The sequence below is a fragment of the Vigna umbellata genome, chromosome 2 (assembly GCF_029865625.1).
Source record: "Vigna umbellata cultivar VRB3 chromosome 2, Vumbellata_1.0, whole genome shotgun sequence".
Classification (NCBI taxonomy): domain Eukaryota; kingdom Viridiplantae; phylum Streptophyta; class Magnoliopsida; order Fabales; family Fabaceae; genus Vigna; species Vigna umbellata.
Genome location: NC_142166.1, coordinates 21,746,199 through 21,768,720, shown reverse-complemented (window position 1 = coordinate 21,768,720; position 22,522 = coordinate 21,746,199). Strand labels below are relative to the sequence as shown.

At 32.4% G+C, this 22,522-nt stretch overlaps 1 protein-coding gene and 1 long non-coding RNA gene across 3 annotated transcripts; both read right to left on the bottom strand.

Annotated features, from left to right (window-relative positions):
* Positions 1-632: 632 nt before the first annotated feature.
* LOC148203613 (uncharacterized) lies at positions 633-6,590 on the bottom strand. Its single transcript, XR_015784205.1, has 3 exons — positions 2,864-6,590; positions 2,653-2,782; positions 633-1,173 (listed from the first exon to the last, which is right to left on the bottom strand). It is a non-coding gene; the product is annotated as an uncharacterized LOC148203613 (long non-coding RNA).
* Positions 6,591-9,464: 2,874 nt separating this feature from the next.
* Positions 9,465-12,067, bottom strand: LOC124840636 (putative mediator of RNA polymerase II transcription subunit 26c). Of its 2 annotated transcripts, none has more exons than XM_047316720.2 (9): positions 11,122-12,067; positions 10,952-11,020; positions 10,786-10,868; positions 10,607-10,674; positions 10,436-10,494; positions 10,311-10,344; positions 10,085-10,215; positions 9,881-9,965; positions 9,465-9,776 (listed from the first exon to the last, which is right to left on the bottom strand). In XM_047316720.2, the coding sequence occupies exons 1-9, from the start codon at positions 11,539-11,541 to the stop codon at positions 9,658-9,660; spliced, it is 1,068 nt and encodes a 355-aa protein (XP_047172676.1). In that variant the 5' UTR covers positions 11,542-12,067; the 3' UTR covers positions 9,465-9,657. The 2 variants fall into 2 exon arrangements, with proteins under 2 accessions (XP_047172676.1, XP_047172677.1); XM_047316721.2 differs by having other exon boundaries at positions 10,442-10,494; positions 11,122-12,062.
* Between the last annotated feature and the right edge of the window lie 10,455 nt (positions 12,068-22,522).

Sequence of the window (22,522 nt, the reverse complement as noted above, 5' to 3'; positions counted from 1 at the left end):
GACGTTAATGAAGATGCATTCAAACATTTGATAGCTATTCCACCCAGGCTATCATTAACGTCCTTAATTTCTCGCATCAATTATAACGCCGTTAACTGGATAGGATTGAATTGATACAAATTTCAAAACATAGGTACCAAATGCCTACATTTTTAAAACTGGGTACTAAACAGAAAATTACCTCCTAACATGGGGACTAAGTAGGTAATTAAGCCTTATTTTAATTTCTACCCTCAGTATGATCAGCAGCACAAATGGGTAAAAGATGTTCTTATCTTAATTCATAAAAAAGACAAACTCATCATGATTTATCATCATGAGCGGAAGGAGAATAATCAGTGAGCTCTTTGGCCAACGCATTCAAATTTAAAAAAGACAAATATGAAGGCTGATAACTTTTCCCTGTTTGGACCACTGTCAGAAAATTTCATGACAGTGAAAATGAAATGAACCATTTTACCTACATATAAAATATCATGTATTTCATAAAGGTTCGACATTGTTGAATAAATATTTGACAAAGCTGAAGAAAAAAGAATGAGAAATTCTTAATGATAGCAGTTAGACTAAAAAATTCCATCTTTCGGAGGAGGGTAAAAAACAAAGAGAATCTATAGGATAAAGATAACATATAGAGAATAACTTTTTATTTTTTTCTTTCAAGGAGACATAGGAGAATATTAGAGTACTATAGAAAATCAAGATAAATATTAACAATTTAGAGGTGCAGCTGGGCAAGGGCACATGATCTAACAGTTCTACCAATGTTTTGTCTAGGTATTTATCCCCTATGGCATTATATTATTGCATTTGGAAATATAAGCAAATAAACTGCATGTGGAATATGTTCTAGTTGGGGTTTGAGCATGGAATTTGGTGCAAGGGATTCCCGAGTCTACAAAGAGTTGGCCATGTGATAAAAGCAGCTTTCTTCGACTTGCAAAGCGATCACGCCCGTTTGGCTGCAATCATGCGGTCTGCAGCTGTTGTACGTGTTATTCGAACTCGCCTTTGAATCAAACTCGCCTAGGGCAACTTAGTGGTGTTGCAGCTGATGAGCGGCGGCGTATTGCATTGGCGACGACGTGGATGTGTCCTGCGGAGAGAGAAAATGGGCGAGGAATTTGGTAGAGAGTGGGAGGGAAGCATTGTTGTATGTGTACATGGCGGCACCTGCAATTGTAGAAGAGATATAAAATAATAACTCTTAATTTTACCTCCCATTTCTTCTCTCTCCTTTCATGTATAATAAAATATGTGGATGGACAGATGTTAACTTTCGTGAACTCTCAATTCTTAAACGGATGTCAACATCCGTGGATGGATATTGACATTCGTTTTTCCTTTAACGGATATCTGTATACGGATGTTGACATCCGTTTAAGAATTCAATGCATATTCACATCCGTTTAAATATTACTAAATGGTAAAAGAGGGATGAGAAGGTGGAGGGAGTAGTGTGTAGTGGTGGAGGGAGTAAACACCCTTAAGTGTTTTAACGAACAATGTCATTAACAACACCACTACATTGCAAAAGCCTATTTAATGGTTACCAACAGTTCAAAACAATTTATTTAAAAAATCAATTTAATTAATTCATTATAAAATTAAGGTTTAATAGGTTCGGAGGTCCCTATATTTGCTGGTTCGTTTCACTTGGGTCCTCCAATTTTAGAAGTGATCAATTAGGTCCCTAATTTAACAAAATTGAGTCAATAATACCCTTTCCGTTAAATGCAAGGGAATCTGAATGCAAATTAAAAATTGCAGAAATGGTCACGTATTAAGCTCAAACTCTGCCACCTGCAAATAAAATGATGCCTCAGCATACCACCTGTTTAATTTGCATTCAGATTCCCTTGCATTTAACGGAAAGGGTATTATTGACTCAATTTTGTTAAATTAGGGACCTAATTGATCACTTTTAAAATTGGAGGACCCAAGTGAAACGAACCCGCAAATATAGGGACCTCCGAACCTATTAAACCTAAAATTAAATAATATATTATTACAAAATAAATAACTTAAATTTCTAAAAAATTATAAATATTTTAAATAATTATGATAAAGCAATTAAATTTTTTTAACTAATTGTAAAAATCTAATATTTCAGAAAAAAAAAGTAACAAAAAATCTTCTAACTATAAAAAAAACTTTAAAACAAATTAAAAATAAATAATTAAACAACAAATAAATTTAATCAATTTAACTAATTCCTTAATATATTATTACAAATAACAAACTATACATTCTATAAAATTAAAAAAATAAAAATAATTATTAAAAATATACAAACTAAATTGTTTCATTCAAAATAAATAAAATTAATTCAAATCATTATATAAATAATTAATTAATTCAATTAAAACAATTTTATTAAAATAAAAATCAAATAACTAAAAATGAGAAAATTAAAACAGAAAGTTCAAAATAATTATAACAGAACATTTAAAAAAATTAAAACAGAAAATTTAAAATTATTATAACAGAATATTTTAAAGAACACATCAAATTTGGACATATGATGTGAGCTGAATCGATTATGGACATTCGATTCAGCCCCAATCGATTCTCCATATCAGATTCACACAGATTTGCATTACAAATGTATCAAACAACTTCTGCTATGTATAAAAAACAACACATACCAACCTCGTAGGGATGTTGGGTACTCGTAGGGACGCTGGGTGGGTGTTTGTCTCTATTGGTCGGCGCTGGAGCTCCTCTGTCTCTCTGGCATTCCAACCTCAACTAGAAGAAAATTTGTTTGCGCGTCGTGTTCCTGCAACGATTAAACAAAACTCTGAAACCAAAAACAAGCAAACCACACCATCTAAAGAGAGAATGAGATTAGAAGCACCACCTTCGCATGACTGCAGTGGGACAACACTGGGACGAGCTTTGTGTGCGAGAATGGACGAGCTTTGTGTGCAAGAGTCAACAGTGGAAGAGGAAACCGAAGGGAGACAGAAGCACGAGGGGTTGTGTGCCTCTGTGTGCTGTTGGACAAATTCAGAGGAAAGGTAGAGGGAGAGGGTGGTCTGTGTGTACTGGGAGAAATGAGATGCGTGAGGAAAGCACAAAAGGGAAATGAGATGCTACTCACGAAAGAGAGAGAAATATAAGTGTGCGAATATAAGCCAAAGACTGAGATGGTCAAACTCAGGCCAAGACTGGTTGACCCAAGCAGAAGGCCGAAACGAGCAACCTAGTTTGAGGGCCGAGATAGGCCAACTCGAGATGAACGTTGAGACGGGTCAACTTTAACCGAACAAAGACCCCAACCAAATGTAAAGATGGGTCAACACTGGCTGAAGGCCAAGAAGGGTCGACCTAGGTCGAGGGCCAAGACAAACTAGTTTCGGTCGAAGGCAAAAATGAACCGACCTAAGTCAAAAATTGAGATGGATCAAAATGGGTTGAAGGTCCAAACGACCCCGCCTGGGCTCAAGGCGAAGACGAGCTAGCTCGAGCTCAAGGTGGAGATGTGTCAGCCTAGGTCGAAGGAGGAGATAGGTTGGGCCGAGCCAAAGGACGAGATAAGTCAGCCTATGCAGTAAGGCAAGATTGGCTGACTCGGGCCGAACATAGAGACAAGTTGATCTTGAGTGAAGTACCTAAAAAACACTAGAAGGAAGGGTTGAATAATGTTAATGGAAAAATCTTTTCGCAACCGTTTTGATATAGCACGTTCGTCGAGTATTAAATTTGTCAAATAAGTATTTAAAAGCTCGACCTTGTAAATGATTGTGAAAGATAGTTTCCTTTTTATGTGTTATTCATAATATACGATGTAATGTTTATAAGAACTTCCTTAGTTAAATGAGAATCATTTAGTGTAGAAGTTACTTGTATGTAGAAATAAAAGTTAGCTACAGGTTTTTAATAAGAGAAGCGTTTAGACAAAAGTAAACAATAATTGCACAAATATTTTTATACTAGTCCACTCTAACTAAGCTACGTCCAATCTCCTATATCCACAGAAGGTTCCACTATAATCTTCAACAAGATTACAACCACCACTCATGGTATTCTCAGTCAGCGAATAACCTTCCATTACCCTAGAGTAGGTGAGTATTTGCACCACTCATAGTATCCCCAGTCAACAAATAATCTCTCGTTACCTTACAATAGATGAGTACTCACACCACTTCTAGTATCCCTAATCAGCGAATGACCTTTCGTTACCCTAGATCAGTTGAGTATTCGCATCACTGCTGGTACTAGATAACACAACCTAGATTTCCTTAACTCCACTGAGTTCAACAAGTGTTTTAGTTCTCTTCAGAATTGCAATCAATGATTGCTTACAAGTCATTTAGACTATTACTCTCGTAGAGAGGATATGTGTACAATACAATACAGTCAAAACACTCATAGGTGTTTCTCTCTTTTCTCTTTTTCTCTCTTTCTTACAACAGTAAGCAAATTTACAATGAAGCTTGAGAATATTGCTTCACTTCTTTTTCTTCTCAAATATTGTCTTTTTCTTGAGCTCTTCTGTACTTATATTTTAAATTTTTTTCTCAGGATGAATATTTTTGTTATATATTATCCTCTTTATTCTTGCTTTGAGTGTTCTTCTATTTAAAGGCTCTTGGAAAAATATCCGTTAGACTGAGCTTTTAGCCTTGATTCTTGTGTCTTCTCTTTCTTCATGTACAACAGTCGTTGGTTAAAGTCAACTTGTCAAAGCAGAGTTGCTTTTTCAGTATTTTGCTTGAAGTATGTTGTACTTTCTTTTAGACAGTACTTCTCAAGTGAAGAACGTTCCTTGAATATCTCATTTATCTCTAACGCCCACTTTTAATATTTTGAATGAAGCATGTGGATGCATGTAGAGTAGGTTTTATGTAAAGAATAAAATAGATTGTGCATGCAGCAGATTGTTGTTTTTGAATGTTAAGCATTTAATATCATTTAATGCTTGCTTAGAACAACAAAGTGTTTTTCATTTTCTATTATTGAGGTAGTTTAACTTTCTTAGACGCTTTGACTTATTAGTCGTTTAGCATTTCGTCTGGGTACTTGACTTAGGTGTCTCTATATTTTCTACAATCCTAAGTGTTTTGCTAAGGATTTTGTATTATTGAGAATTTCAAACCTAATGCTTATGTTTCTACTTATGGTATTTTTAGATTCTTATTTCATTTAATGTTATTTGGTTAAACTTCAAAACATGAGAGTGTTTAAACGTATAGACGATTTTTTCTTAACAGAGCGAACACATAAACGAGCCTTCCTTGGCCGAAGGCTAAGATGAGCTTATTCAAGCCGAAGGCCGAGACGAAATGGTTTAGGACAATGGCCAAATCAGAATGAAGGTCGAGATAGGTCAACTCAGGACTACGGTTGAGATTCGTCGACCTAGGATAAAGGTCGAGACAAACCAACTTAGGCCAAATGTTAGGACAAACCATTATAGGCCAAATGCCGAGACAAGTTCAGGGTCAAGACAGACTAGTATGTGTTGAACGTCAGACCAAAGGTCGTGATGGATTGGCTCAGGCCAAAATTCGAGACGAGTCAGTCCAAACCAAAGGTAGGGACAAGTCGACTCGGGCCAATGGTTGAGACAATCTGACTAGGGCCGAAGGCCAAACCAAACCGATACATGTTGAAACTCGAGATTGGCCAGCCTAGACCGAAGTTTGAAACGGTCGGCAAAGGTCGAAGGTCGAGAGGGTTGGCCTAGGCCAAAGATTGAGATGGGCAATCCAAGCCGAAGGTCGAGACTGGTCAACACGAATTGATTATCTAAACAGATCGACTTAGGCTGTAGGTCGAGACAGGTCGGCTAAGCCAAATTCGGCCAAATTTCGATAAGGGCCAACTTGGTTGAATTCAACTAAATTTTGAATCAGGTAGACTCAACCGAATGACGGCTAAGGTTGACTTGTTCCAAATCAGCTAAATTTCGATTGGGGCTAACTTGGTCGAATTTCGATTGGAGGCGAAATTTTGTTGAATTTGATTGAGTCTACCCTGTTTGAAATCGGACAAATCCTAAAAGAGTAACACACCATGGAAACTAAATGGAACCTAACGAGTCCAATGGTGGCTCAGCAAGAGAACCCATGGAGTTCCTAGGATTTATTTGGATTTTTTGACGCCCAACGGTTATGATTGGTACATAGCGACACCAAGTCAGTGAGCTATTTGAGTTTGGTATCACCCAGCAAGAGGAACCCTCACCCATCAATGACCAACTCAGAGAAGTAAATATCTCAATGGTGTCCAACGCCATCCCAATTCACAAAAAATATATTTTTTGAGTTTGATTTGTGAAATTTGACCTTCCTTGAGCTAATTCACGGTATCAAACACTTTACATATCATAATTTTTTTTTAACTCAACCTATATTAGATTACCTAGTCAAATATCATAAAGTAAATTTTTCAATAACAAAAATTCATAACTATATGAAAAAGGACACCAATTTCACAGTTCAATTCTATCAACACATGATTTATCAAAGTATCACAGATGCAAAATAAACTACAAATCAATCCAAGCCCATCAAAGCAGAAATTCTAACTTATATTCAACAATAACCCCAAACAAGCATATCATAAACATAAAATTTTAGCTTCCCTCACCTTAGAAAGATCGTTTAAGTAGCTTTAAGAATACCAAAACTCTTATACTCCACATGATGCTCTATCAACATATAGAAACATCATTAGAATTATTAGGATATACCATTACAATCACTAATCAACAAAAACTCATATAGAAAATTATAACTTCACATGCAACCAAGAGAAAGTCACATGCAAATTAGGACAATATCTACTAAAGAAAAAACAAAAGCAAAATTTTAACTTACGAGATAGAGAAACTATAAGACAAAAATAAGGACTCACCAAAAGAATTATCAAACGACCTCCAATCTTCAAATAGATAACGGATAATAAGATAACCTAGAAAAAAAAATAAAAGAATTCTATAAAAATGATTTCTAAAGAAATAAAATATTTTAAAATAATAAAACTTATTTATAAAAATTTTATTTATACTTAAACATTTTATTATTAAAATAATTAAATCTCATTAGTTTTAAATACACCATTAATTCTAAAATATTATTTTAGAAGTCTTTACATACAATATATTAAATTTGAAATTAGTATATAAAATAATAAATTTTTTACAACAACTAAATTAGGTGTTGACATAGCCCATTGACGTTGTTTCCGATATAAAGCATTTGGAAAGCATGAATATATACCAATACTTTTTTAACTTTTATTTCATCCTTCAATAGAATTATTTTATTCTAAATTGGTTAAACCATTGTATTTTTATTTAAATTAGAAATATTATATACAACTGTATAATTAAACAATGTATGCGATCAATTTGCACCTCTTATATATCTTAATATTTTGAAAACATTTTAATGAATTAACATTGAATAATTTTTTAAAATGTTTACTTACATATTTTATTCTATTTTTTTTTTAAATTTTTTACATATTTTAAATATTGATTTTTATTTACTTTTTGTTATTTTCATCTTCATTTCTTAATTATTTTTCTTAGTCAAAACTTTACTTGTTCAAAGAGTATATTTACTTTAAGATATTAAGTTATAATGTAATGTTAAATATATATAACACTTGTGTTAACATTGTATTTCTGGTGTCTTCTAAAGAAAATCGCTTTTATTACAAACTTACTTTTGACTCTTGTCTTCTAAAGAGATAATTTTTGAAAGAAAATGTCTTCTATCATTACTATTATATATATATCCTTTGACTTAAAATATTATTGATGTTGACATTGCAAAACCTGTGCTCATAGTCAGATATTATCTTCAAAATAATACAAAATAGAAAGTAGGTTTTTTTAGAGCTACCAGATTTATTAATGAGTTTTAACATGTCTTACCTTCCTATAGCACTAGTTGTGACTTCAGAACATGGTATCATTTAATATTTCATCACCTGAAAATTTATTTGCAGTCATAGATGCATGACAAAGTGGAAAACATTTTATCCTTCGTTAATGTGTGAATTTTCAAAATGAAAAGGCAATGTTATTAGTGGGTTAGGATAATCATATCATATAATACAAGCTTTAGAAAACCTCAATTGATAGAGCAAATTTTTCACAAGACATTCACCTACAATGAATCACACAAATATGGAATAAATTGGTCGATTTTAAAATAACTAAATTCACCAACTTTCATTTCCTTAAAGCATAATCTCTAACATTTGCTTTCAATATGAAAAACCTGATTGAAAATAAGTGGAAGTTGATGCAGTTGTTTTTTTTTTCACCTCATGCTCATGCATTTCCATGGGATATTTGGGAAAATCTAAAATATTCTATGCATTAGATTTTCAAATTGAAAAATTTGAAGACATATTCCACATTTCACAATATTCAAATATATTTTATATTAAATAACTTAAAATACATTTCTGAATCCATAAATATACTCCAAAATTTTACATTATAATATTCAGAATCCAAAAATGCATTTGAATTGTATACAAAATCTTCAATAAATCTTCGAATAAAGTTTTTTAGAAATAGATTTTCAAGCTTGATAGTTCAGAATAAATTTTTAAATTATGCAATTTAAAAAAAATCACGTCTATGAAATTGCATGAAGAATGGAGGGGACACTAAAAGAAATTGGGATAGTGATGTAATGTACTAATAAAGCCCAAAATGACCACCGTACTAGGCCCAAAAGTGACGGCGTACTGAAAAGGCACAAAAGAAATTTTTGGTGTAAGTGTGAAATATTAAATGCAGTAAATGATTTATTTGTCATACTAATTACCTACTACCTAACATGCCTCCGCAACAAATTCAACTTTCCGAGTAAAAGTGCAAATTCTCATGGAATAATGAAAGTACCAGGAAGCCGAATTTGTGTAACACAAGGAACATGTTATGTAACTTGTATGACTAATAAGTGCCTAACTGTGTATAGCTTAACAAACAATAGATCATTAGAAGAATTTTCTATTGACAGAAGCACCCCGTAACGCAAGGCTTTTTGTCCATTTGTGGTGTTTCAATTATTAGACAAAGGTCGTAAATGGCTTGCTGCACCAAATAAAACACATTTTTTACGGCAAAGGATTCGAACTCATTAAGCAGGTTGTGAAGGTGTCAACATCCTAAAGCTTAAGACTCAAGACCCCATCATTAATCCACCCAACTAATTCCCACCCACCCGGAGCAAATGCATATACTCTTATCACTTCTTGACTTCCGTTTGTTGTTTTTCTTCAAGAAAAATTTGCAATTAATGGAGTAAACCATCCCTAAAACCTAATGTACCAGAATTCAAACTTCACCCTCAAAAACGATGTTTTCTAACCATAAGGAAAACCCTCTTCTAGCCCTACCCCCGTACCATCCCTATCTTGTTTCCTGAAATCACGTGCTCCTCAACAAACCGACAAACGCGGGTTCGATCCCCTTTCAAGAAAAAAAATATTGAGGAGTTCTTTTCTTCGGTTATTATTAACTTAAATAAAAACCACAAGGAAAAAAAAAAAGTTTATGAGCGGAGGAAAAATCCACAGGGATGATGAACAGGATTTGGGACTTATCCGGCACCGCCACAAGGCTGTGTTTTTTTACACGCAAAATGGCACCACCAACAATGGATACGTGCTTCACTATCATCACCAGTGCCTTCCCTGAGAACCACCACCACCTTTGTTCTTCCCAAAGAAGGCATTCTTGGGTTTTGACTTTGGTAACTCATTGATGTCCATAACCTGAATAGTTCTTTGCCTTTTGGCTATATACCGCACAAACACACCAAATTACACGTCAGTTATACAGAGAGAGAGATAAAGAAATATCACAGCATGAAAATGAAAATTATAGAGACGAAAATTCCACCATTTTCAGCCTCTTTGTAGTTCTCTTGAAGCCGCCTTCTGGCAGAAGCAAGCCTCTCCGCGTCAAAACTGCTCTGCCTTTGTCTCTGCAACCATTCAACACTATGTGAGGACCACTTAAAGACCCTTTTACCTTGACAGATAAACCCACCATCACATTCATATTTTAGAGAACACCAAAATGGTTGAGAAATCATATCCATACGTTTTGAGAAGCGGAAGCAGGGGTTGAAACTGACGGTGCAGGCGTGGGTTTTGGCCGAGCTTCACTGCGCGGAATCACCTTCGGTTTGTGTTCTGCTTCAGAGTTGTTACGGTCAGAACCTGAACTCCCATCTGCGTCAGCATATAGGCAGCCATATCAATGAGAAGTGAACTACAGTATCCAAAAAGATTTGAATCAGATGCCAATATGCTTATACTATACTCACTGTGTGGATTTGGCGAGTATGCAAAATCAGGAATCTGCAAAAGGAATAGAAGAAGAATGAATATTATTAGCTCAACTTTAAAAAAAAAAAAAAAAAAGCACTCCGCCGAAAAAGATTTCTTTGACCTCAACCTGATGATGATGCCCATTTTGGGTGGTTTTCTGCACAGGCGAGTCTCCATCAGCTGCCAATACCCCACCAACATCATCATTAATTATCATTAATAATTTCACATGCACTTTAAAAGTCATCAATATTAACCTAATAATTAATAATTAATGGATAATCAAGATTACCCATAAGAGTGTTGCTTCCTCCCTGTGGATTCAACTTCACCCACTCATCCACAATTTCCTTCCACTTCCTGCAAATACAAAAACATAAATTAATCAAGTCAATAGATTAAAACTCTTGCAATACGACAACATTAAATTCCGCAAAAAAAGTGAAATTATTTTTATATATCTTCCTAAACCTGACAAGCAGCTTCACCAATCGACGAACGTCGTTTGAAGGATGCTTCCGTAACCGATTCACGTGCCTCCCGATGTCAGTTTCCTACAGGAATCAAACTTCAAACACTGTGAAGTGATTCATACAAAATTAAAAAAGAAAAAGGTTTCAAAAGAAAATTAACTTACCTTCAAAGCTTGGAATGTAATATCCATGTCCGCAAGGCTTTGCAGCAACTCCACCAAGGAATCTTCAGACTACAAAAGAGAAACAAAGCAAGCCAAATTAAAAGAAAACATTAATTGAACTTGTAATCTCAATATGAAAAAAAAAAGTTGAATTGAACAATTAACAATACCTGGTCAGGCTCTTCGAGTTGCTCTTTAATATCTAGAATCTTCTTCTGTTCGTCGTCGAACAAACCACCGTAAGGATCCAACTCCTCGCCGCCGTCATCGTTTTCCAGAGACTGCGGCGTCGCAGGGGAATTGGCTGTAGCGGCGGCGGCGCGTCGCTGAGGTTGCCGTTCGGGGCTAGGGCTAGGGCTGTTCTGCTTCGCGACTTGGTGGCCGTTGGGCCTGAGGCGGTGGCCGTCGCCACAATTGCGGCACTGCGGAGGCGCGGCCGTGGCGGAGTAGAGACTCTCCACGATGGAGTCGCGGCGGCGCTTCAATTCGGCTGCGCAGTCCGCGGAGGCGACGGCGATTGCGGCGTCGATGAACATCCACACGTCGACGCCCGAGGTGTCCAATATGGATCGGAAATCGTCCAAATCCATATCCGAAGCGAGCACGTGGACCAGTGCAAGGAGGTTGAGGAAAAGCGATCGATCGGAGATTGATTATATAAGATGAGCTGAAAAGGAATTTCTTCCGGTTCTCTATGAAAGGCTAATGAGCACAGAAAAAGAATCTGGGAAGATTCCTTGTTCTGTTGCTTAGGCTTTTGGGAGAACTACAGGTTAGGTTCTAATGTAACATCAAGGGATCTAAATTACCCTAAAGGGAAACGGCAAGGGATAGATCGAAACGACGAATGAGTAGCAGTGATAAAAACAACGTAGATCTGAGGTATGGATATGGAGATTGATCGATTAAGGATGAGAAGTTGTGGATAATGGAGAAGAGGATAGTACAGAGAGATGAGGATTGAGAATTGAGGATATTCGAGAAGAAAAACCAAACCCTTGATTAATATAATTGATTTGATTTGATTTAGTTTTGAGATGTTAATTAGGATTTGGAAGTATGGTAATGGTATTGGTATGGTACGGTCCCAGGGTCTATACCTGTGCCTCACCAATACCATTATACATTACTACTTCTCTTTGTTTGCTGCCAAACTCTTTTTTTATTATGTTTTTTCCTGTGGACTAAGGGAGATGAACACAAACTTTTTCAATTATTTGCATTTGGCCCACGTCTCTCCCTCTCTAAAAATTAAATCAATAATAATACTAAACTATTTTAATTAAGTTTCTTTAACATTTTCTAATTATTCATAAATAATGTGAAATTTATAAAATCAATTAAACCACGACAAATTAAAGGCGAATGAAAAATATTATATGATGGTTGTAAAAGATATGGTGATAAAAAACTTCTACTTGATTGACAAATATAAAATGGATTCCACTATTATTTCACAATATGAAATTTTATAAAATACTATATATAAGAGTCTCCATAGTATGTTATACATCGTTGTATAAAATTTTTTAACTTCATCTAACGTTAATGTTAAAATAAAAATAAAAAATATGTTGAACAGATATGATCATATTTCACACTTTAAAAATATATATCATATAAGCCCTTCGTAAAATTTCTTTTTGTTTTCCTATATTTCATTAGGACAAAACGAAGATATATAAATAAAATAAGATAAAGAGATAAAATTATTGAGTAATTTTATAAGAACACAAATATCGCAGTAAGATTTACTCCAACAAAAAATAAAAATTAAAAATAATAACACACTTTTTACAAAATAATAAAGGTTTTAAGAAAATCATCTAAAAAATATTTTAACAATATTCAATACCTTTTAATTTATGTTTATTTTTTATAATGTTAAGAATATTCTAACAATATTCAATACTTTTAACTTAGGCTTGTTTTTCATGATTTAATATGCTCGAATAGAGAAGTGAATGCAAGTTTCATTTTGTTTTGCATGATTTAAAAAGAAAAATGAACCTGGATTTATGGAATGTTTGAAGAGGCCACTTGCTACAATGAGGAGAAGAGGAATGAAAGTCATAACATAAAAAATTACTCATTTTTCCTCAATTTTATTTATAACAAAATTGTGATCAAACACATTATAGTGAATTATGGATCTCCAAAAAATCAATTCTCATATCTATTCTTTTAAGAAAATCGATTATATCATGTTTCTTAAATAGAATTGACTCTCATATTTTTAGAATCAATTATAATCTCAATAAGTTATTTTCAATATTATTTTGAGATTCATTTTATGTTATTTTCACCATACAAAAGGTTGCATATCTCTTATAGATAGTGGTGATCTTGTGTTGTTGGTGATCTTGAGATTATTAAGACAAAATCGTTTATGTGCCTAAATGCATTCATGTTTTGAAATTTAATCAAATAACATTAAAACAGAATAATAATCTAAAAACAACTTAGGGTAAAAACACAAAACCTAGAACCAGAATCTCAAACATAGAAAACATACACAAAGACTTAGAACTAGAATCTACAATATAGAAAAGCTTAGGAAAACACTTAGGTAACAAAAAAACATCTAGGTTAACACATCAAGACGCATGACTAAACGTTATTGTGTCTAAAGTGTCTAAGAAAGTTGAAGTAAAATGCTTGATATTCATCATACCTGAAAAAGGTATTCAACATAACTCTCAGAAAATAATCGAGACGATGTCTCTGACAAAACACATTAAAAGACTTTAATCATTGAAATACAAAAAGAAAACTTTAATAAGCTAAACGTTATCTGGTTAAAAAGAGACAAAACCAAAAGAAGTGTTTACTTGACTAAACGATACCATGAGCTTAAACAATACTTTGTCCAATGATTAAGTCTCTATATAACGCTTGGTATCTTTAGAAAAAAGATTAATTGCAAACAGTTACCTAACGATAGGGAATCAAAAATCACTTTGTTGTTTTGAACAAGCATAAAATGACATTAATTCTTCAACGTTCAAAAATAACAAAAGTGATAAGAAAAGACATATTTGTTGCATGCAAAATTTACTCTACTTTTTGCAGATAAGTTATTTTACACGCATCCACAGAGTTACAAATCAAATATCAAAAGTGGACGTTAGAGACAAAGGAGATATTCACAGAATGTTCTTTAAGCCGTACCTAAAAGGAACTTACAACCTACTACAAGCAAAGTACTTAAAAAACATGTCTATTTTAACAAGTTGACTTACCTAACGACTGTTGTACAAAGAAGAACGAGAAAACATGAGTATGAAGGCTAAAAACTTAGTCTAACGGACAAATACTCGTGAAGCATTTAAATAGAAGAACTTTCGAAAGGAAAATCAAGAGGATAACTTAAGAGGATAGTCAAGTGAGAAGCTTACAACGAAACATCCATCCTACAAGCATTCAAGAGAGAAGAAAATAAAGAGCTCAAGAAAAAGAACATATCTGAGCTGAAGAAGAGAAAAAGAGAAAAAAAAATCCTCTCAAACTTCATTGTTGTATTGCTTACTATTGTAAGAGAAAAGAGAGAAACAGATGTGAGTGTTTATATTGCTTTATATTGTAATCACATCCTCTTTGTGAGAGATATAGTTTGAATTACTTGTAAGCAATCGTTGATTGCAATTCTGTAGAGAATCAAAATACTTACTATATTTCTCAGTTTGAGTTGAGAAATCTTAGCAAGGTTGCTAAGTACTAGGAGTAGTTCGAATACTTAAGGAAATCTCGGCTAGGGTTGCTAAGTACCAGGAGTAGTGTGAATACTCAAAGGAAATCTCGACTAGGGTTGCTGCGTACTAGGAGTGGTGTGAATACAAAGGAAATCTCAGTTGTGGTTGTTGAGTATCAGTGCTAATACTCAGAGACCAGGAGTGGTGCTAATATTCATTTATAATCATGTGAAGATTATAGTGGAACCCTTTGCGGAGGAGACTGGACGTAACTCAGTTAGAGCGAACGAATATAAAAACACTTGTAGTTGTGCTTTACCTTTAAACACAAGAATCTTCCAAGCTAAACGTTCATTTTTCATAAAGGAAGTTCTTAGAAAACACTGCAGGATATATTCTGAATTGCACGTCAAAAACCATTATCATTTATTCATATTTATCAAGTCGAGCATCTAAGCTTTTAAAAGAAAATTTCAAAGCTTGATGATGAGCTATATTGGAAGGATTAAGAAAAGTTTCTATTAACACTATTCAATCCCCTTCTAATATTTTTTAGGTACTTCAAAAATGGTGAAGGTACCCTGATTATCATGTTCTTGGTTGATTGTGTGTAGTTGATGTGGTGAAAAAAAAGACCATTCCATAAATAAGATAATAATAATAATAATAATAATAATAATAATAATAATAATTATCACCTTTCATAAATTTACATTAATTCAAACTACATCATTTAAATTTAAAATAATTTCATAAAGTGATATTACTAGTTATTTAATGTAAAATTATTTCATGCATTTAATTTAAACTTAATATAAATCAATATTCTTTTTAATTAAATATAATTTCATAAATATTTTTTTAAAATTTGATATAAACTCACATGATTTAATAATAATAATAACAATAATAAAAATAATAAATAATAAATAATAGTAATAATAATATTTAAAGTATTACTTATTAAATAATTCAAATTAAAATCATGTTAAAATAATTTATACTAATTACATTTATCTTCAAGAATAAAAATAATTATTTAATTTTATTTATTAAAATATAATTTTATTTTTTAAAATTTATAAAATTATTATTTCTTTCACTGTGTAAAGTTAAAATAACAATAAGAGTAATTTAATATGCATTTTTTAACCTAAGTTCGTTACACACATGTGTCTTTGTTTAGATTATTACTTTAATTCAAAAAAATAACTTAAATAAATAGTGATTTAAAAGAATGAAATGGTAAAATAAAGAATATTCTAAAAATCATAAAAATCATCTAAAAAATATTCTAACAATATTCAATACTTTTTAATTTTATTTGTTTTCCATAATTTAAAGCATATTCTAACAATATCCAATACCTTTTTAGATTTGTTTTTAATGATTTAATATGCTCGAATAAAGAGAAATAAATGCAATTTTTGTTTGTTTAGCAAAAACAGAAAAGAAAAAGGAGACTTGTTGCAATAAGGAGAAGAGAAGTAAAAGTCACAACATAAAAAATTACTTATTTTTTCGCAATTAACATAATTCATGATCAAACACATTAGAATCCATTATGGATCTCTAAAAAAAATCAATTCTCATATATTTTTTTAAGAAAATAGATTATCTCATGTTTGTTTGTTAAACAAAATTGACTCTCATATTTCTAGAATCAGTTATCGTCTCCAATAAACTATTTTCAATATTATTAATAAATTTAAATTAATGATCATTTAAAGGATAATAATAGAAATATAATTATTTTAGTTTAAAATAATGATTACTTAAAGAATAAAATTTGAAAGAAAATGTATACATGAGAAAAAAAATCTCATTTATATATAGATATACAATAATTGTTCTTGTAGTATTCTTTCAAACTTTTTTTTGTTTGTAAAGAATATTTGAGAGACAAAAGCAATTTTAGTATACAAAGTATTTTATTTCCTTATATATTAAAAGGGTTTGTCAAAAAATATATTGTATACTCTTGCAAACTATAAATGCTAGAAAGTAATATTTGTCATAATTATACTTTAATTAAAGTTAAACCTCTTAACACTTCTTAAAGATAAATGAATGTACTCTAACAATTGAGCAATTGAGGTGATTAGGTGAAAATGATTATAGTGACAAACATGCATATTGCTTGTCAAACAGATTCATTAGATGATTTGTAACATTTGAATGTGGATGATTTGTAACATTTGAATTAACTATAGTATTACAATTATATGTCTTTTTTATGTTTTTGTACTAATTAAAATATATGGACTATATAGTAGGGCCTTACTAACATTTTGAGAGAGTTGAGTGTAATTATAGGATTTTCTAATATATTTATAGGCATAAGCGTAGTATGGTGGTTATCATAATAAGTAGGACATGCGCGTACTAATTTTACTTGCTTCCCGAGTCTTTGGGTTATGTGATTTGAGTAGTTTTAACTACTATGTGTTCATGGTCAAGTTTGCAAATTTTGAATGCATGATAAATAATATCTATAGCAAATTTTGAATACATGACAAATATTATAATATATATATATATATATATATATATATATATATATTATTGGATTCAAATTTATTAAATCCCATATAAGACAATCAACTTTAAATGGAGAGTTGTAATGAAACAAACTTCTTTAGTGATCTAATCAATACTTACTACCAAGAAAATTGGATACTTTCTTGATGTTCTTTTAAACATTACGTAATAGAACTTTATGAGATTTTAATTTTAAGACTCTTCAGTTGTACTTTTCACTTGTAATGAGATTTTTTTCATGAATCAAAATATATGATTCTTATTTTACTGCATAATGTAAATAAGAGTATTTTCTTGTTTTGGAACTTGATTGAAATAACTGGTAAACACTGGAAGGGAGTTGAATAGTGTTTATTAGAAACTTTTTGTGTGTGAGCTTAACAACTTTAGTGGTAGCTAGATGATCTATACAAGTTGTTAGACGCTTGATTTGTAGCATACTGTTTAAATCAAAGCGTTCAAAGCTTAAGGCTTTTCAGGCACTTAGCAAGTCTACTCTATTGCTCGAGATGTATAGCTCCTGAAGACAATGATATTTGACAGTAGGAGCATTTGACAATGGTTGACTTGTGTTAGTGAATGTAGCATTTATAAGTAAGACATTTGTAAGGCTAAGACAATATGTACACATTTATTTTATATTGGTTCACTCAATTGAGCTACATCTAGTTCTCCTCTAAAACCTTTTAGAAGGTTTCACTATATTTTCAATAAGGTTACACTTGAGTATTTGTACCACTCTTGGTTTTTGCCTAGTATCAACCCGGTACACCTCCTAGAACAGATTTTCACCCATTCCTGGTTGTGCAGTATTTTTCACCACTCGTAGTATCCCTAAACAATCCTAACATCTTCATGATACGTTGTCTAGTTGAGTATTAAAATCACTCTTGGTTTTTCTAGTCAATCATAGCAACACACGTTACACGGACTAGTTGAGTATCACTCGCTCCTGGTTGTGTAATATTCTTCACTACTCATGGTATCCCTAGACAATCCTGGTATCTTTCTGATACCTATCTAGCTGAGTATTAAAACCACTCCTGATTTCCCTAATTAAACTCAGTAACCTACGTTACTTTGACTAAAATCGAGTATATCACTCACTCCTAGTTGTGCAATATTCTTCACCACTCCTGGTATCCCTAAACAATCCCAGTATCTTCCTGATACGCTGCCTATTTGAGTTTCATACACTCCTGGTTTCCATTAGACAATCCTTGTATCAACTTGATACACTATCTAGTTATTGTTTAACTTCAGCGAGTTATCGGTAAGTATTTGTATTATCTTCAGAATATGCAATTAACCAGATTGCATACAAGTTCTAGATAATGGCTCTCAGAAAGAGGATGTGTTTACAATACAACTCAATCTAGTAAACATTGTAGAGTTTTCACTCCTCTTATAAGTGTAAGTTTCTAACTCTATATAGCTCGGAGTGTATTCTCTAGAATTTTTGGTCTTCCACGAGGATAATTTTTCTTTATGTTTCTTCTGTTCCCATCCTCTCTTTTTTCTCATCCAATGATCTTCTATTTATAAGCTTTATGAGAAATTAGTTGTTAGACAATACTTGTCTTTGATCTTCAAATCTTCGTAGCCTTGTTCATAGGTAGTAGTCATAGGTTGAAGTCTACTTGTCAGAGTATACATGTTTTTTCAGTACTTTATCAAAAGTAGGTTGTACGAACACTTTAGTGCGACTTTTGATGGTAAGAATATTCCGTGAATATCTTTTTTGTCTCTAACATCCACTTTTGACTTGTATTTGATAGAGCAAGCGAATACTTGACATAGGCAACTGCAAAGAGTAGAGTAGATACACATGCATGCAAATATGTCCTTTTTCTTATCATTTTTATTGTTTTGAAACGTTGTGCATTTAATGCTTTTATATGCATGTTCAGAACAATTATGAGTTTTTCAAATTTTCTATTGTTTAAATAAGATATGAGCGTTTAAACATTTTTGTAGAGATATAGAGCTATTCTTAAAGGTTTCATGGTTGAATGAAGATGTCATTTGGTACAAGGTATCGTTTGGCCTATACAATACATTTACTAACAACAATTTGTTTACTAATCTTAGTTTGGTTTTAGAGTGCGTTTAACAAGATGTCATTCAAGAAATGTTTTTGGAGAAATGTTTATATCTTTTAACTTGTTTACCAAAAGATCATTTTGCAAGATATGGTGAAAGCTCATTTAACATTGTTTAGCAAAATATAGAAAGAACGCGTTTAGCAAGATTCTTTTATAACATTTTGACATGTTTATTGAAGTCTCATTTGTTGATATGTTTGCTGAGATATTAATGTGTTTACTAAAGCTTTTCTTTTAGACATTCAAAATTTATAAAGCTTCTTCACAAAACGTTTATCTTTCAACTATATAATTTTCCACAAAGACAACACTTTGTCATATGTTCATCTCGTTTATTATTATTTGTTAAATCTCAAGACATATGAGGATGTTAGACGCTTCAACTTTGTCTTAGAAATCTTCCTCACTGATTACTTGTGTGATAACATTATTTTGTATTATATCTCTACTCAGAGGTGAAGAGTTCGTCCTTTAGACTTAAAGGTATATTCTTTCATTTTGTTCATATCTCTTTAGACGATGTTGTAACGCTTGTTTCTTTTGATAGATTTTTACGCCTCTTGTATAGCGAGATTTACTTATACACTTTTATACCTATTCTTTTAAGCAAAGTGTCTTGACAAACCTATGTAAATTTCTCTTATTGATCAGAAGCTTTTGCTCGAGGATATCTTAAGTTTTTTAGCTTATCTCTTTTGCTTTTTAATATTTATGCACTAGTGTGGCTTAAGGTAAATCCTTTGATTCTCACTCTGATTTGGCTTTGCGCTTTAAATGATTTTATGTTGTCGTTTTTTTGGTGTTCAAGTTTTCCTTATGACTACTCGAGAATGAAATATATTGATGTTCCTTCCAATTTCTTAAACATCTGATTGTCTATGACTATTTTGTTTAATGTTGTTTGTTAAACCTCAAAACCAGAGATGCTTTAGACGATCTAGTCCCATCTCTAGACGATCTTGTCTCAACATTGATAAAATATGTCATTTGAATTTTTATTTTATTTTGACACCTTGTTTTTTTTATAAATGAGTATAAACATGTAATTTAGTAATTTTTTTTAGTTTTCCAAATTATATATTATTTGTAATTTTTTAATTTTTTAGAGAATCTATCATTGAGTTGTTGTTTTCCATTTTTTTTATTTGGACAAATTAGTGCTAAGCAAAGTAAGTTTAATTTTCATCTCACTTTTTCATGTTTGGCTTATCAAGAAATTAACATCTTTAAAAACTTAAACTACCTATAATTGAAGTAAGATGACATTCACAAAAAGTTGGTATCAAATATTCAAGTGAATTAACAAACTTAAGAACAAAGTGCACTTTGTTATGTTTGGTTAAAAAAAATGTGACCATTGTTTAATTAGATGCTAAGAATTACCAAGAAAAGTCAAATTTTGGTTATTTTATCACATTGAGTTTCTTGTTTCCTTTATGAGGCAAAAACACTAAAATGGTGTAATTTTGATTTCAAAATTATGTAATTTGAAAGTCATATGAATTTGGTACGATTTTATTTTGAAGAAGTTGTATAGATTTGGTATGATTTTAATTCATTATAATTGTTTTAAAATTTTAATTGAAGTTGTGTCAACTTCGTATAATTTTAATATATTGTGATATAAATTGAAGTCGTGTTAGCTTCATATGACTTCAATTCATTGTAATTATTTTTTTAATTTTAATTGAAGTCAAGCTAGTATGTTTGACTTTAGTGTAATAAAGTCATACCAATTTGGCTCAACTTCAAAATGATACTATTTTGGTAATTTTGAAGACAAAATTACACCATTTAGGTGTTTTTGCCCCTTTATGTCTTTGTTATTTTGTTGATATAAATGGCTAATGCAATTCCATATATTTAGGAAGATTTTTCATTTACTTGTCACATTTGCTTCTTCCTTTATTATTAAAATCGTTAATTATAACTAGACATTCCTTTCATATCATTTGTCATTAATTCCATCTTAACATCTCATGTTTCTGATAAAGTTTCCATTTATATATAGTTAGTTACACTTTCATTGTTTTGAGGTTTTTATTCCTTGTTTGTTCATCTTTATTCTAAACATGAACTTCTTATTGGTTCTTATAGTTTTGTGTTTTTTGTTGAAATAAAAATTATTTCATACCAATGCTTATAGAAAAAGGAATGGTTAGTATAACAAAACATCGTATCAATGAAATAAGAAGTAAATGCTTTGGAAATGGATGTATTTTTATTGATGTAATTTCTATAAAACATGATAGGCTCAAGTAATTTTTCCACCTTTATGAAAAACTCAAACCACAAGCTTTCTACATGATTTGCATTCTTTAACTCCTACTTTTTTTGGAAGATGTATTATTTTGATGTTTCATGGTGTTTTCTTCCTAGGAGATTTCTTTTCCAAGCTCTTAGAGACCATCAATATCGTTAAAGCATCAAACAACTAATGGATACTCTTATCGACATTCACACTAGTGCAAAACGCGGAAAAGAACGCCGTTAATACGTCTCGGTTTTCAGAAAACCGAAGTATATGTAAAGGCAGTGGCATTTTTGCAATTTAAATGAACTTATAGGCCTCGGTTCCCCTTGAACCAAGGCATAAAAGCCAAATTACCTCGGTTAATGGTCAAACCGAGGCGTAATACTTTTTGAAATTGACCTACACCATCGGTTCAATTAGACCTGAGGCAGTAGAGCGAAGTTGGAAAGCGATTTCTAGCACCCTAGACAGTAGAGTAAGTATAGGCAGTAGCAGTCTTTTATCTTCAACCCGCGAAGGAAATTACCCTAATTTGTAATGTTCTCTTCTTCTTCCTCTGCTCCCGCAGACTCCTCCGTTGCATCCAACCTCTCCTTCATCGTCGTCGCTCCGTTATCGCCACTTCTACAAGGTCACCGCTTCGTTGCCGCCGAGAGCCACCACCACCTCGTCGTGTGCCCTTTCTTAGATCTACATTGCTTCAGCTGTTATCCCCTTTCTTCCTTTGTTTTGGTTTGTCAGATCATCTAGTGCTACAGCTAGACCGTTTGGCTCTGCTTCGGAGGCCGAGGACGACAGCGTCGACGAGAATGCGCTGCTGTTGCCCTTGGCGATTTTCAAAGACTGACTAGCGTGCGGTTGGGTGAAGAGATTGATTCAGGAGCAAGATGGTGTGGTGACCAAGTTTTTGATCTGTTGCATTTCCATTTTATTTTCATTTTCGTCTATTGCATCTCGCAGAAGCCTATTCCTCCGTCTC